The sequence below is a fragment of the Orcinus orca genome, chromosome 2, assembly GCF_937001465.1.
Source record: "Orcinus orca chromosome 2, mOrcOrc1.1, whole genome shotgun sequence".
Lineage (NCBI taxonomy): Eukaryota > Metazoa > Chordata > Mammalia > Artiodactyla > Delphinidae > Orcinus > Orcinus orca.
Window position 1 is genome coordinate 125,629,941 of NC_064560.1, and position 15,144 is coordinate 125,645,084.

Genomic DNA, 15,144 nt, shown 5'->3' on the forward strand with positions numbered 1-15,144 from the left:
TACCTCTCCCTGCTGTGAACAAAATGCCTTCTCTGTACCAATCTCTAAGATGAGGCCTAAGTGCCAACATCTCCCTCAGATAATTATCTGCCAGAGTCAATTTGCAGGCAGGTGAAAGTCATTGATTAGGCTTCTCTGTGACCCAGTCTAAGATGAGGCCTGAGTGCCAACATCTCCCTCAGATAATTATCTGCCAGAGTCAATTTGCAGGCAGGTGAAAGTCATTGATTAGGCTTCTCTGTGACCCAGTCAGGAGTCAGCAGTTCTTTAGGTCATAGCTCTTCCTCATTAAGGGTGCTGGGCTTCACCTGCACGACTCTCTCAGCCTGCCCTTTTCCTCAATCCAAGACCAACATCTTTTCAGCCCAGATCGGAGACCAGGAAGCATCAGAATGAGCTGCGGGTGGAAGTCATCCGATGCTGCGGCCTCCAGAGTCGATGGCTGGGAGCCCAACCCAGTCCATACGCCATGTATCGCTTCTTTACCTATTCTGACCACGACACCGCCGTCATTCCAGCCAGTAACAATCCCTACTTCAGAGACGAGGCTCGATTCCCAGTGCTTGTGACTTCTGACCTGGATCAATATCTGAGGCAGGAGGCCCTGTCTGTGTACGTTTTTGATGATGAAGACTCAGAGCCTGGCTCATACCTTGGCCGCGTCCAAGTGCCCTTGCTTCCTCTTGCACAAAACAAATCCATTAAAGGTAGGAGTTCAAGGTTATTACCTCTTTATGCTCTCTGCCCAGTGTTGTCTCCCTGTCCTAATTCTACTTTTCTTTTATTACTTGCTTGGAACAGTTTCTCTTAAAACCTGCTGAAAGGATTTGAGAATATTGTCAAGAGTGAGAGAGTAGAAGACTTATAAGCCTCACTAATCATATAGAAACATTGGCTTCTTTTCAGCAACAGAAGCAAGATTCCCAAGGAGGTAGACCCACCCATCTGAAGCCCATACCTCTGTGTCTGAACCAACATTTTCCATCTCTATAGTGCTTCCCAGTATTTGTCTTTACTTAAGGCCTATTATTTCCTAGCACATGACTAGATACCAGATTATAAGCTATGTCCTTAACATTCCCCCATAATTCTCTTGCTCCTTTTAAACATTAGACCCAAATTAGTCTTCCATGCCACATATGACAAATTTCTTGGATTTTTTCCCCCCATATGGAGCTGAACTCCATACTACCTTATCATATGTTCATAGCCAGAGTTGTAAGGTACACCAAAGAAGGGTCATCTCTCTGGTTGCAGTCCTGGGAGGGTGAGGCAGCAATGTCCGTGCTCTCATTAGGAAGTGTGAATGGGTGTAGCCAGTATCAACCATGTTTAACAAGCTTTTGGATGTTCCAGGAAGTGTGTGAGGCCTCCCTCCTCCCAATACCACAAGTGCTAAAAAAAAAAAAAAGAAAGAAAGAAAAAGAAAAAGGCTGACACTTCTGCTCACAACTCGTCCTTTGCCAAAGAGAGGCAATGTGAGCCGTCTGTTAAATTAATCAGTGTTACAAATCAGAAGTCTGGCATTTGGAAAAAGCCATTTTGCTTAAGTTTTCTTTGCTTTTGTTATTTTAAAAATACGGACCACTTGGGTGTAGATAATGGTTTTCTTAGTATGCCTAAGGCATAGCCACCATTTGGTAATAGTAATAAGAATGTGCTCTTGTTTATTGGCTGGGTGACTGACGACAAGCAAGCTATACCTCTCTGTATATCTTTTGACTATCCCTTCCTGAACCTGGAGATGCCCATTTTCCCCTATAAATATTCTAAGTGAATATTGGAAGTAAATATTGTGAGTGAATATAAATATTCACTGATATTTTATGTTACTCCTGAATGTATTGTCATCATGATTACTTGGTGGATGTGAATTAATTACAAACAAAATATGGTGAAATTCAAACTGGGGAGGTAATAGATAAGGTGCTATTAAACGCTCACTTGCCTATTTCATGTGATTGGATCTTACTAATGTCTGTGTGTCTCTCAGGTGATTTTAACCTCACGGACCCTGGGGGGAAACCCAATGGATTTGTTCAGGTGCAGCTGGATTGGAAGTCTTGCTATCTACCCCCGGAGAGTTTCCCGAAACCAGAAGCTCCGAGTGAGGAGAAGGACACCAAGGACAGTTTAAATACCTCAATTGAAGAGGAAGAAGCTTCCTTTCCTCCCCAGGTAGCAGATCTCCACCAATCTTGTGGAGCAAATTTGATTTGAGGAAGGCAGTATTAAAATTGGGGTAAAAGAAATTCCTTCTGTGAATGTCATGTGTTCTGCAAATTTAATCTGCATCATTCATAATGCCATGAGGCTATGGATGGAGCAAAATCCTTGGTTTTATTGTGGGGAGGGAAGAGACGGCATCTCTCAGCTTTACGGCAGGAGAGAAATGAAGTCTGATGCTAGCTCATAAATCCCTTTCTTGAGTATCAAGGCTGTTAAACTATCACCTTGTAAGGCTCTGATCCTTCTCTTTAGGACCAGATGGTATCTATTGAGATTCCCATTGAAGCTGGCCAGTATCAAGCTAAGCAAAAACCTCCTCAGGTGGGAGAAAGAAAGGAAGGGGAACACCAGGTTCCAGGTTACTCAAGAAAACAAGGCAAAAGAACAGGCATTCAAGGAAAGAACAGAATGGAGTATCTTAGTCCTAACATCTTAAGTGGAAATACACTACAGGTAAGGCCTTAGAAACCCTGAAGAACTAAAATATGGGTTGTAGTGTCCCAAAATATATTATTCTCAGAGGTAGAAGCAGAAGTAGGCACGCAAGCAATATTCATGGCTTTTTGTGGCGAGCATGTGTTTCCACAAACGTAAATAGGTTAATAAACCTCTGGACTGTTCATTTCAATGTAATTTAATTCAACAGACTGTGGACTCTATAATTTATGCTTAGAACTTTAGGACAACAGTCCTAACCAGGCTACTTCAACTGTAATCAAAATAAAGAACAGGTATTTATTGAACACATACTATGTACTTGATACTGCCTTTTCTTCATAGGAAACTGGATTAAAGTTACTATGTAGCCTAAAATACATATACACACATATATATGAGATTATAAATATATATTATATGACTATAATTATATATAATTCATTATTATTTATATTGTATCAATTACATCAATTATATTATGCAATATTAATTATATTAAATTATTATAATTACACAATATACTTATATATAGTTATTTGAATCTGAAGCAGGTGAACTACACTGAATGGAAATTCTCAGGGCTTAAGATCTCCACAGATGATGGTTTAAAAAATCAGCAAAAGGAAGAGGAAATGACATCATCCCATTCAGCACGGATACTAAAGGAAGCCCTACATCCTGTGAATGGTATTGTCTTTTTAAAACCTGATTTTCCTATGTAATCACTGGATTATTTTATCAAGCTGGTTATTTACTTTCTTCTTTCATCTTTCATTGCTAAACTTTTCATGAAAAATTAGTACTGGAGATCCTAGGCTCGGTTTGATGTTACAAGTGTGCTGGTTAGGCCAACCAAGCTGTAATTCTGAAAGAAAGTAGCTGTCTATGTATTTAAAGCTAGCTAGCTAGCCACTTTAGCTAGCAAGCATAAAATGTTAATTCACTTCAGGGTCTCGTGACTTACGGTTACAAAGAAATAAGGGGAAGAGGGTGATTGGCTCATTTGTGATTTGAATCCAAATTTCTTTTAAAATAAGGCAAAGCTTTTGGGTTACAATGAAAAGAAGGTTATGATTTCAGGTTATAATAATGGCAAACTAGGTAATTCAGACCAACTTTCCCATTGATAACAACTGAAAAGCTAAAGTTAATATATTTCTTAAAAGCGTTAAAGTGCCAATAATTAGGGAGGGAGGAATCACCTAGCCGAGATCGGAGAGATGATTGGAGCTCAGAGAGGTCAGCTGGAATTACTTCAGCCTGGGGACATTGCTGGTCTGGAGGAAGCAGTGGAGAGACAGAACCATGCTTTCGGTGGTCTTTTGGGGTGGAGAAATGGGAATACAGTCTGAATCTCGTTTCTGCCCAGCATAGGCAGGTGTCTGCCCAGAGCAGAATTTCCCTCTCTGGTCTGGCACCCTGATGGCAGCACTGTTCTGAGCCTCTCTTATCCTCTGAGAGGCAGAACTGTGCTTTGAGCACTTTCAGGTTAGAGAGACAAGAGCTGACCTGAAGCCCACTAGGACTCCAGACATTGGAGTTATCAGCCACAACCTGCATTAACAACTGTGTTTACTACCTTCATGAAGATGAAAGCTGAACTTTAAAATTTTAGCAAGGAACTGGGGCTTTGAAAATTGATACTATACGTTTTTAAAAACATTTTGTTTTAAAATAATTTCAAAATTATATAAGAGCTACACGAATAAGACAAAAAATTTCACATAAAACCTTCATTCAAATTCATCAACTTTTAATACTTTTCCACGTTTTGATTTATCATTTTTTTCCTGAAGCAGTTGAGAATAATTTGCAAATATCATTCCCCCTTACAGCTGTATATTTCAGTTAGGAAAACGATATTATATAACGACAGTACAACTATCAAGTTTGCAAACGTAACATGGATAGGTTATTACCCAATGTCCAGTCCATTTTTCAGATTTTGTCAATTGTCTCAGTAATGTTCATTATAGCAGGCTTGCCTCACCCCCTTTATCTAATCTGGGATCATACATTGCATTCAGTCATGTCCCCTTAGTTTCCTTTAATCTGGAACAGTTCCTTATCTTTTCTTTGTTTTTCATGACATTTTTGAAGAGTATAGATGAGCTGTTCTGTAGAGAGTGCCTCAGTTTGGATTTGTTTGATGTTTGTTTGTTGTTAGATTCAGGTTATGAATTTTTTACAGGAATACCACAGAAGTGATACTGTATCCTTTTTCACATTAGGAGGTACGTGATGTCAGTTTGTGCCATTATTGGTGATGTTAACTTTGATCACTTGGCTAAGAAAGCATCTGCTACATTTTCTATCAAAAAGTTATCATTTTTCCCTTTGTAGTTGTTAAGTAATCTATGAGAAAATATTTTGAGTCCATATAAATATCTTATTCTTCCTCAGATTTCACCTAATAATTTTGGCATCCATTTATGTTTATGTGTGGATTTTTTTTGCCTGAATCAATTACAAAATGTTTGCAAAATACATTGCAAACTTGAAAATGAATCAATAGAAATGATAGAACTGCTAAATACAGAAATTTATGAGGGAAATAGATGGGTTAAAAGCAGATTAGACACAACTAAAATGAGAAAAATGGAAAATATCCAGAATAAAGCACAGAGAGATGGCAAGATGGAAAATGCTAAAGAGGAGAAAAGAGAGCAAATGAGGCGGTCTAAGCTACACTTAATTAAATCTAGTAGAAGATAAAGAAGGGGGACTCAGGCAATATTGAAAGTGATAATGACTTAGAGTTTTCCAGAACTAAATAAAAGGTATTAATATTCAATGAAATGAAACTCAAGCACGATAAGTAAAAATGAATCAAAATCTAGATATATCAGAGTAAAATTGCAGAAAATAAAATCAAAGTGAAAATACCAAAAGTATCCATTTAAAAGAAAGACAGTCATGGGTGCATCAGTAAGATGGACAATGACATACCAAGAGTGACAACGGTAGTCAGAAACCAGTGGCAAGATAATTTCAGTGTGCTAAAAGAAAATAACTAAGTACCAATCAAGAATTCTCTACACAACAAAAAGATCCTTCAGAATTAAAACACAATAGACATTTAAAGACAAATCAAAATGGAGAGTTTGCTCCAAAGCTACATTTTAAAGAAAACTTACAGTTTTTTCTTTAGGCTGAAGGAAAATTATCCCAGAAGGAAAGACAAAGATGCAACTAGGAATGAAAAGCAAAGAATATAGGTTAATTTTAAATGACTGTGTAAAGCAAAAATATTACCTTGTGGGTTTAAAATATATTCATAATTTAAATAAATAATCTAATGGTTTCATTGGTGACCTCCAAAAAGATATGTTCATATCCTAAACCTAAGAACCTGTAAATGTTACTTATTTGAAAAAAGCCTTTGCAGGTGTAATTAAAGATCTTGAGATGCGATTATCTTGGATTATCTGAGTAGACTCTAAATCCAATGAAAGTGTTCTTATTAGAGACACAGGCAGATGAGGAGGAAGCAACATGACCATATAGTCAGAGATTGGAGTGATGTGGCCACAAGCCGAGGAATGCCTGAAGCTCCCAGAAGCTGGAAAAGACAAGGAAAAAGAAAAAAGACAGATTGTCTTCTGGAGCCTTTGGAGTGAGCACGGATTTGATTGTGGATGCCTAGCTTCCAGACCTGTGAGAGAATGAATTTCTGGTTGTTTTTTTCTTTTTTTAATGAAAGCTTTTACCTTTAATTCTTTTCAAATACTTAAGATACAGACATTCCATCCATAACAAGGTTAAGTGACTTGTACATGTACATGTTTTATGTAAGACAGAAGCACAACCAAGGCTAACATCTGACCCAGTAACTAACATCACTGAGAGAGCTCATATGAAGTTCACCAAAACCTTGAAGACCTATTACTTTTTTGTAGAATGAATGACCCTACAGAAAAGAGAAAAGAGATATAAAGGATAAAATGAGGTGGTCCTATATTCAATAAAATGTAGGAGAAGACAAAAAAGGGGACAGAGGCAATATTTAAAGTGATATATATATAATTCATATCTTCATTCAAAAAATGAAGTCATGAAAAAGAGGTCTGTTTTTTCTGGGACCTCAACTGTCACTCTCAATAGTCAGTTGTGGGTTGCTTTCTTCGTTTTGTTCCGGCAGATTCTGGATTTGAACATCAGATCCATCTATCTTTAATTTGAGTGTCCAGATCGGGGCAATTTTTATAGGTTTACAACATAGTGACTCACAATAGTAAAAGGTTATACTCAATTTAGTTATAAAATATGACTGTGTTCCCTGTGATGTAAAATATATTCTTGTAGCTTATTTATTTTATACATAGTAGTTGGTACCTCTGAATCCTCTACCTCTACCTTGCCCCTCCCCACTTTCCACTCCCAACTGGTAACCACTAGCTTGTTCTATATATCTGCAAGTCTGTTTCTTTTCTGTTATATTCACTAGTTTGTTTTATTTTTTAGATTCCACATATGTGATATCATATAGTATGTCTTTTTCTAACTTATTTAACTTAGCATAATACCCTCCAAGTCCACCCATGTTGTTACAAATGGCAAAATTTCATTCTTTTTTATGGCTGAGTCATATTCCATTGTATATATATCTTCTTTATCCATTCATCTGTTGATGGACACTTTCTTCCATATCTTGGCAGTTGTAAATAATGCTGCTATGAATATTGGGGTGCGTGTATCTTTAGAATTAGTGTTTTATGGTGGGTTTTTTTTGGATATATATGCAGGAGTGGAATAGTTGAGTCATATGGTAGTCCTATTTTTAGTCTTTTAAGAAACCTCCATACTGTTTTCCACATTGGCTGCACCAGTTTACATTCCCACTGACAATGTGCGAGGGTTCCCATTTCTCCACATCCTCGCCAACATTTATGATTTGTGTTCTTTTTGATGATAACCCTTCTGACAGGCGTGAGGTGATATCTCATGTTTTTTAAAATTGAAGTATAGTTGGTTTACAATACTGTGTTAGTTTCAGGTGTATAGCAAAGTGAGTCACTTACATATATACTTTTTCAGATTATTTTCTGTTACAGGTTATTACAAGATATTGTATATAGTTCCCTGTGCTATATAGTAAATCCTTGTTGCTTATCTATTTGATGTATAGTATATAGTTTGTATCTGTTAATCCCATACTCCTAATTTCCCTCCCCTATTGCCTTTTATCTTTGGTAAACTTAACTTTGTTTTCTATGTCTGTGAGTTGTTTCTCTTTTGTATATAGATTCACTTGTATTATTTTTTAGATTCCACATATAAGTGATATCATATATTATTTGTCTTTCTCTGTCAGACTTATTTCACTTAATATGATATTCTCTAGGTCCATCCATGTTGCTGCAAATGGCAATATTTCATTTCTTTCTGTGGCTGAGCAATATTCCATTGTGTGTGTGTATAAATGACACATTTTCTTTATCCATTCATCAGTTGACGGGTACTTGCGTTGTTTCCATGTCTTGGCTATTGGAAATAGTGCTGCTATGAACATTGGGGTGCATGTCTTTTAAAATTAGAGTTTACATCTTTTCAGGATATATGCCCAGGAGTGAGATTGCTGCATCATATAGTAGCTCTATTTTTAGTTTCTTAAGGAACTTCATACTGTTCTCCACAGTGGTTTTACCAATTTACATTCCCACTAATAGTGTAGGAGGGTTCCACTTTCACCACACCCTCTCCAGCATTTATTATTAGTAGAATTTTTAATGATAGCCATTCTGACCACTGTGAGGTGATACCTCAGTGTGGTTTTGATTTGCATTTCTCTAATAATTAGTGATGTTGAGCATCTTTTCATGTGCCTGTTGGCCATCTGTATGTCTTCTTTGGAGAAATGTCTACTTAGGTCTTTTGCCCATTAAAAAAAAAAGTTTATTTATTTATTTCGGCTGCGCTGGATCTTAGTTGCGGCACGCAGGATCTCTAGTTGTGGCATGCGGACTTCTTAGTGTGGCATGCAGACTCTTAGTTGAGGCATACATGCGGGATCTAGTTCACTGACCAGGGATCAAACCCGGTCTAACCCTGGTCGGGGAACCAGGGATTGACTGGGTTCCGCTTGCATTGGGAGCACAGAGTCTCACCCACTGGACCACCAGGGAAGTCCCTTCTGCCCATTTTTTGATTGTGTTGTTTGGTTTTTTGATATTGAATTCTATGAGCTGTTTCTGTATTTTGGATATTAATTCCTTATCCATCACACCATTTTGTAAATATTTTCTCCCATTCAGTAGGTTGTCTTTTCATTTTGCTGATTGTTTCCTTTGCTATGCAAAATCTTTTAAGTTTGATTAGATCTCATTTGTATCTTTTTGCTTATATTTCTTTTGCCTTGGGAGACTGATCTAAAAAAAGTATTGCTTTGATTTATGTCAGAGGATGTTTTACCTAAGTTCTCTTCTAGGAGTTTTATAGTGTCATGTCTTAAATGTAGGTCTTTAACCATTTTGAGTTTATTTTTGTGTATGATATGAGGGAGTGTTCTAATTTCATTGATATATGTGTAGCTGTCCAGCTTTCCCAACACCACTTGTTGAAGAGACTGTCTTTTCTCCATTGTATATTCTTGCCTCCTTTGTCATAGATTAATTGACTGTAGTTGTGTGGGTTTATTTTTGAGCTCTCTATTATGTTCCATTGGTCTATATGTCTGTTTCTGTGCCAGTACCACACTGTTTTGATTACTGTAGTTTTGTAGTATTGTCTGAAGTGTGGAAGGGTTCTGCCTCCAGCTTTGTTCTTTTTCCAGAGGATTGCTTTGGCAATTCTCAGTATTTTGAGGTTTTATATAAATTTTAGGATTATTTGTTCTAGTTCTGTCAAAAATGTCATGGGTATATTGGTAAGGATTACATTAAATCTGTAGATTGCTTTGGGTAGTATGGCCATTTCAACAATATTAATTCTTCCAATCCAAGATCGTGGAATATCTTTCCATTTCTTGAATCATCTTCAGTATCCTTTACTAGTGTTTTATAGTTTTCAGCATATAGATATTTAACCTCCTTGGTTAAGTTTATTCCTAGGTATTTTATTTTTTTAACATGATTTTAAACAGGATTTTTTTTTTTACTTTCTCTTTCTGATATCTCATTGTTAGTGTAAAGAAATGCTACAGATTTCTGTATATTAATCTTATATCCTGCTACCTTGCTGAATTCATTTATTAGCTCTAATAGTTTTTGTGTGGAGACCTTAGGGTTCTCTGTATAGAGTATTATGTCATCTGCAAATAGTGATAGTTTTAACTTGTCCCTTCTAAATTGGATACGTTTTATTTCTTTTTCTTGTCTAATTGCTGTGGCTAGGACTTCTATTACTATGTTGAATAGAAGTGGTGAGAGTGGGCATCCCTGTCTTGTTCCTGAACTTAGCAGGAAGGCTTTCAGCTTTTCACTGTTGAATATTATGTTGGCTATGGGTTTGTCATAAATGGCTTTTATTATGTTGAGATATGGTCCCTCCATATCCACTTTGGTGAGAGTTTTTACCATGAATGAATATTGAATTTTATCAAATGCTTTTTCTTCACCTATCGAGATAATCATGTGGTTTTTGTCTTTATTTTTGTTAATGTGGTGTATCACATTGGTTGATTTGTGTATTTTGACCCGTCCTTGTGGCCCTAGGATGAATCCAACTTGATCATGATGTATGATCCTTTTAATGTGTTGTTGGATTCTGTTTGCTAGTATTTTGTTGATTTTTGCATCTATATTCATCAAAGATATTGGCCTGTAATTTTCCTTTTTTGTAGCATCTTTGTCTGGTTTTGGCATCAGGATGATGGTGACTTCTTAGAAAGAAGTTGGGAGTGTTCCCTCCTCTTCAATTATTTGGATAGTTTGAGAAGGATAGGTGTAAGTTCTTTTTATGTTTGGTAGAATTCCCCAGTGACGCCATCCAGTCCTGGACTTTCGTTTGCAGGGAGTTTTAAAAATTATTATTACAGATTCTATTTCACTTCTACTGTTCAGTCTGTTCAAGTTATCTGTTTGTTCTTGACTCAGTTTTGTCAGGCTGTATGTTTCTAGAAACTTGTCCTTTTCTTCTAGGTGTCCAGTTTGTTGGCATATAACTGTTCATAGTCGTCTCTTATGATTTTTTGTATTTCTGCAGTATCAGTTGTTATTTCTCCTTATTCATTTCTCATTTTGTTTATTTGGGTCCTCTCCTTTTTCTTCTTGGTGAGGCTGGCTAGAGGTTTCTTGATTTTATCTATCTTTAAAAAAAACAGTTCTTGGTTTTACTGATGTTTTTCTATTGGTTTTTAAATTTCTATTTTACTTGTTTTCTCTCTGATCTTTATTATTTCCTTCCCTCTACTGACTTTGGCTTTTGTTTTTTCTTTTTATTCTAATTCTTTTAGGTGGTAGGTTAGGTTGTTTATTTGAAATGTTTCTTGTCCTTGAGGAAGGTCTGTATCACTATAAACTTCCCTCTTAGAACTGTTTTTACTGCCTCCTGTAGATTTTGTAAGGTTGTGTTTTCATAGTCTTGATGTTTTCTGTTTTCCTCTTTGATTTCATTGTTGACCCACTGGTTTTTTAGTAGCATGTTGTTTAGTCTCCATGTATTTACTCTTTTCCTGTTTTTCTTTCTGTGGTTGATTTCTAGTTTCATACCCTTGTGGTCAGAAAAGATGCTTGAAATAATTTCTACCTTCTTAAATTTGTTGAGGCTTGTTTTGTGACCTAGTATGTGGTCTATCCTAGAGAATGTTTAATGCACACTTGAATAGAATATGTATTCTGGGTTTTTTTCTTTTAGATGTAGTGTCCTGTAGATATCAGTTAAATCAACTGGTCTGTTGTGTCGTGTAGAACTTCTGTTGCTTTCTTGATTTTCTGTCTGGATGGTCTGTCCGTTGATGTCAGTGAGGTGTTAACTCTCCTACTATTATTGTACTCATTTCTTTGTTTATCTCTGTTAGTATCTGTTTTATATATTTAGATGCTCCTATATCGGGTGCATATATGATAATGAGTGTCATATCCTCTTCTTGTATTTATCCCTTTATTATTATTATAATGTCCCTCTATGTTTTTCTTTATGGACCTTGTTTCAAAGTCTCTTGTCTGAAGTAAGTATTGCTAACCCCTGTCTTGTTATTTTTATTTGCATGAAATACCTTTTATCATCGCTCAATTTCAGCCTATGTGTGTTTCACCCTGAAGTAAATCTCTTGTAGACAGCATATTGTAGGTTCTTGTTTTTCTTATCCAGTCTGCCACTGTATGTCTTTTGATTGGAGCATGTAGTCCATTGATATTTATAGTAATTACTGATAGATATGTATTTATTGCTATTTAAAACCTTGCTTTCCAGTGGATTTTGCAGTTCTTTATTTATTTCTTCTTATTTTTGTTTTTTATTTTGTAGTTTGATGGTTTTCTTTTGTATTATGCTTGAGTTCTTTTCTTTTTATTTTTGTGTGAATCTATTGTATGTTTTAGGTTTGTGGTCACCCTGGTTTTCTAGTATGTTGACCCATAACTACATCTATTTGTTTTAAACTGATAGTCAAAGAAGTCCAAATACATTCTGAAAGATCTACATTTTTATACTCCCCTCTCCCACATTTTGTGATTCTGATGCCCTATTTTACATCTTCATGTTTATCCTTTTGCTGTTATTTAGAGTTACAATCACTTTTACAAAAATTTTTTGATTGTTTTTAGTCTATGTACTGGCTTATTTAAGTGATCTTCAATCCTTTTATATATTTGCCTTTTCTATTGTGATTTTCCCTTTCCTATAGATTCTTTCTTCTTTTCTATTTAGAGAAGACCCTTAAATATTTCTTTAGGGTAGGTCTAGTATTGCTGTATTCTTTAGTTTTTTCTTGTCTGAGAAATTCTTTCTTCCTCCTTCTGTTCTAAATGATAATCTTGCAGGGTAGAGTATCTAAGTTGCAAGTTTTTGCCTTTCAGAATTATGAATATATCATACCACTTCCTTCTGGCCCACAGTTTCTGCAGAGAAATCAGCTGATATCCTTAATGGGGGTTCCCTTGTAACTGACTCTTTGTTTTTCTCTTGCTGGCTTTAGAATCCTCTCTTTATTTTTAATTTTTGCCATTTTAATTATAATATGTCTTGGTCTGGATCTGTTTGGGTTCATCTTGTTTGGGAACCTCTGTGCTTCCTGTACCTGGATATCTGTTTCCTTCTTTAGGTTTGGGAAGTTTTCAGCCAGAATTTCTTCAAATACATTTTTGATCCCCTTCTCTCTCTCTTCTCCTCTGGAACCCCTATTATGTGTAGTTTGGTATGCTTTGAATAATCCCATATATCTCATATGTTGCTTTCATTTGGTTTTTATTTGTCTTTCTATCTGCTGTTCTGATTGGATGATTCCCATTATTCTATCTTCTAGATCACTTATTCCTTCTTCTGCATTATTTAGTCTGCTATTCATTGCTTTTATATTGTTTTTTATGTTGGCAATTGAGTTGTCTTATTTTGATTGGTTCCTCTTTATAGTTTCTAGTTCCTTGTTACAGTGATCTGCATTTCTATTAATAATCTTTCCTAATTCCTTTAGCATGATTATTACCTCCTTTTTGAACTCAGGGTCTAGTAGACTGGTGAGGTCTGTTTCATTATTTGTTCTTTCATGGGATTTTTCTTGTTCTTTTAATTGGGAGTAGTTCCTCTTCTTTTTCATTTTACCTAACTTTCTCTGTTTCTATGAATTTAGGAGAAACAGTTATCTACTGTGGTCTTGAAGGGGTACTTTTATGTGGGAGCATCTGTGTGTAGACTGTGTGAGTCCAGTATTTTTGTTGTGAGGACTGGTTTTTGCATGGATGCTAGCCACACCTTTCCTCAGAGTGTGTTGGCCGTTATCCTTTTAATAGGGGGTGGGATTTGTGTTGTGGTGTCCAGAGCCTCCCCTGGATTTGGGGTGGGGCATCCTCTTTTTTCTATGGCTGTAACAGCCCTGTCAGGGGTAGGGTCCACTCCTCAGTTGTTGGAGTAGAAGCCTTGAGGGTCGTATTCGATAAGGTCCGTTGCCCTTGAGTGTGTGCCCTGCCCCAAAGGAGGTGACCACCGAAGCATGTAAAGCCCATGCGGTCACAGCAAACCTATGTCCCACTGGTGCAGGCATCCATGATTCTGACCAGAATCAACCCAAGGTCACAACCCTTTCTCTGTTGCATTTGTACCAGACTTAGTGCTAGGCTATGGTGTGGAGTGGGCTGGTGCTGGGGGCCAAGGCACTGTGGCTGCAGGAATCAAGGTGGTTGTGCTGCCACCTGCAACCTGGGCTGCCTCTGTAGCAGGCCTCTCCCAGGGCCTATCTGCCCCAGAGCCGGCTCTAAGCTTCTGTGTGGGGTGAATGAAGCTGGAGCACTACTGCCAAGAAACAACTGCTGCCTACTCCTCCCCAGGGGCTCTCCACCTGAGACATTCGTTTCTGTGGCACCACCCAGTGTGCATGCCAACAAAGTCCACTATGGCCAGACCCCCCCCATCAGTGTGCTGATAATCACCTCCAAGGTTCTGCCTGGACCACACCCAAGGCCCTCTGGGCTGTCTCCGCACAGCTAGACCAAGTCCTCTCCCAGGGTCCATCCATCTGAGATTCAGCACCCAGCTGCTGCATGTACTAGCAGCCCTCCCAGCACACGATTTGGTCAGGGAAGTGTGACAAGGCAGCAGCCATCAGCCCTGGTCTTTCTCCACCCTGATTGCTAGCAAGCCAGCATAAGCACAGTCCTTGCAAACAGAGTCTAAGCCCCTCCAGCCCTCTGTCTGTCCCAGTAGACCTCTCAGCAGGCAAGAAGCCTCCCCAGGGCCAGGGCCAGCCCGTGTGGACATTCCCTCCATCACAGATCACTCCCAGGGGCACCAGTCCCATCCTGACGCCTTTCTTTTTTTTTCCCCCCTATCCTACCTGGTTACATGGAGATCTTTCTTGAAGCTTTAGTTCTATAAGAGATCTTCTGGCAGTTTCCTGTTGGTTTTCTGTGAAAATTGTTTCATATTTAGATGTATTTTCTTTCTTTTTTAAAAAATTAATTAATTTATTTATTTTTGGCTGTGTTGAGTCTTCATTGCTGCACACGGGCTTTCTCTAGTTGTGGTAAGTGGGGGCTACTCTTTGTTGCAGTGCGTGGGCTTCTTATTGTGGTGGCTTCTCTTGCTGTGGAGCACAGGCTCTAGGCACGCAGGCTTCAGGAGTTGTGGCACACGGGCTCAGTAGTGGTATATGTATACAATGGAATATCACTCAGCCATAATAAAGGATGAAATAATGCCATTTGCAACAACATGGGTGGACCTAGAGATTATCATACTAAGTGAAGTAAGGCAGACAAAGACAAATATCATATTATAACTCTTATATAAGCGATATACTAAAAAAGTATACAAATGAACTTACAAAACAGAAACAAACTCACAGACTTAGAAAACAAATTTATGGTTACCAAAGGGGAAAGGTGC

General features: G+C 37.6%; 1 protein-coding gene across 1 annotated transcript in view; it reads left to right on the forward strand.

Annotated features, from left to right (window-relative positions):
* Positions 1-15,144, forward strand: part of RPGRIP1 (RPGR interacting protein 1) — a 162,519-nt gene that overhangs the window by 120,393 nt on the left and 26,982 nt on the right. Inside the window, 4 exon segments of the mRNA XM_049705479.1 lie at positions 365-707; positions 1,994-2,178; positions 2,482-2,682; positions 3,216-3,354. Of these exon segments, the coding sequence (XP_049561436.1) occupies positions 365-707; positions 1,994-2,178; positions 2,482-2,682; positions 3,216-3,354 (868 nt within the window).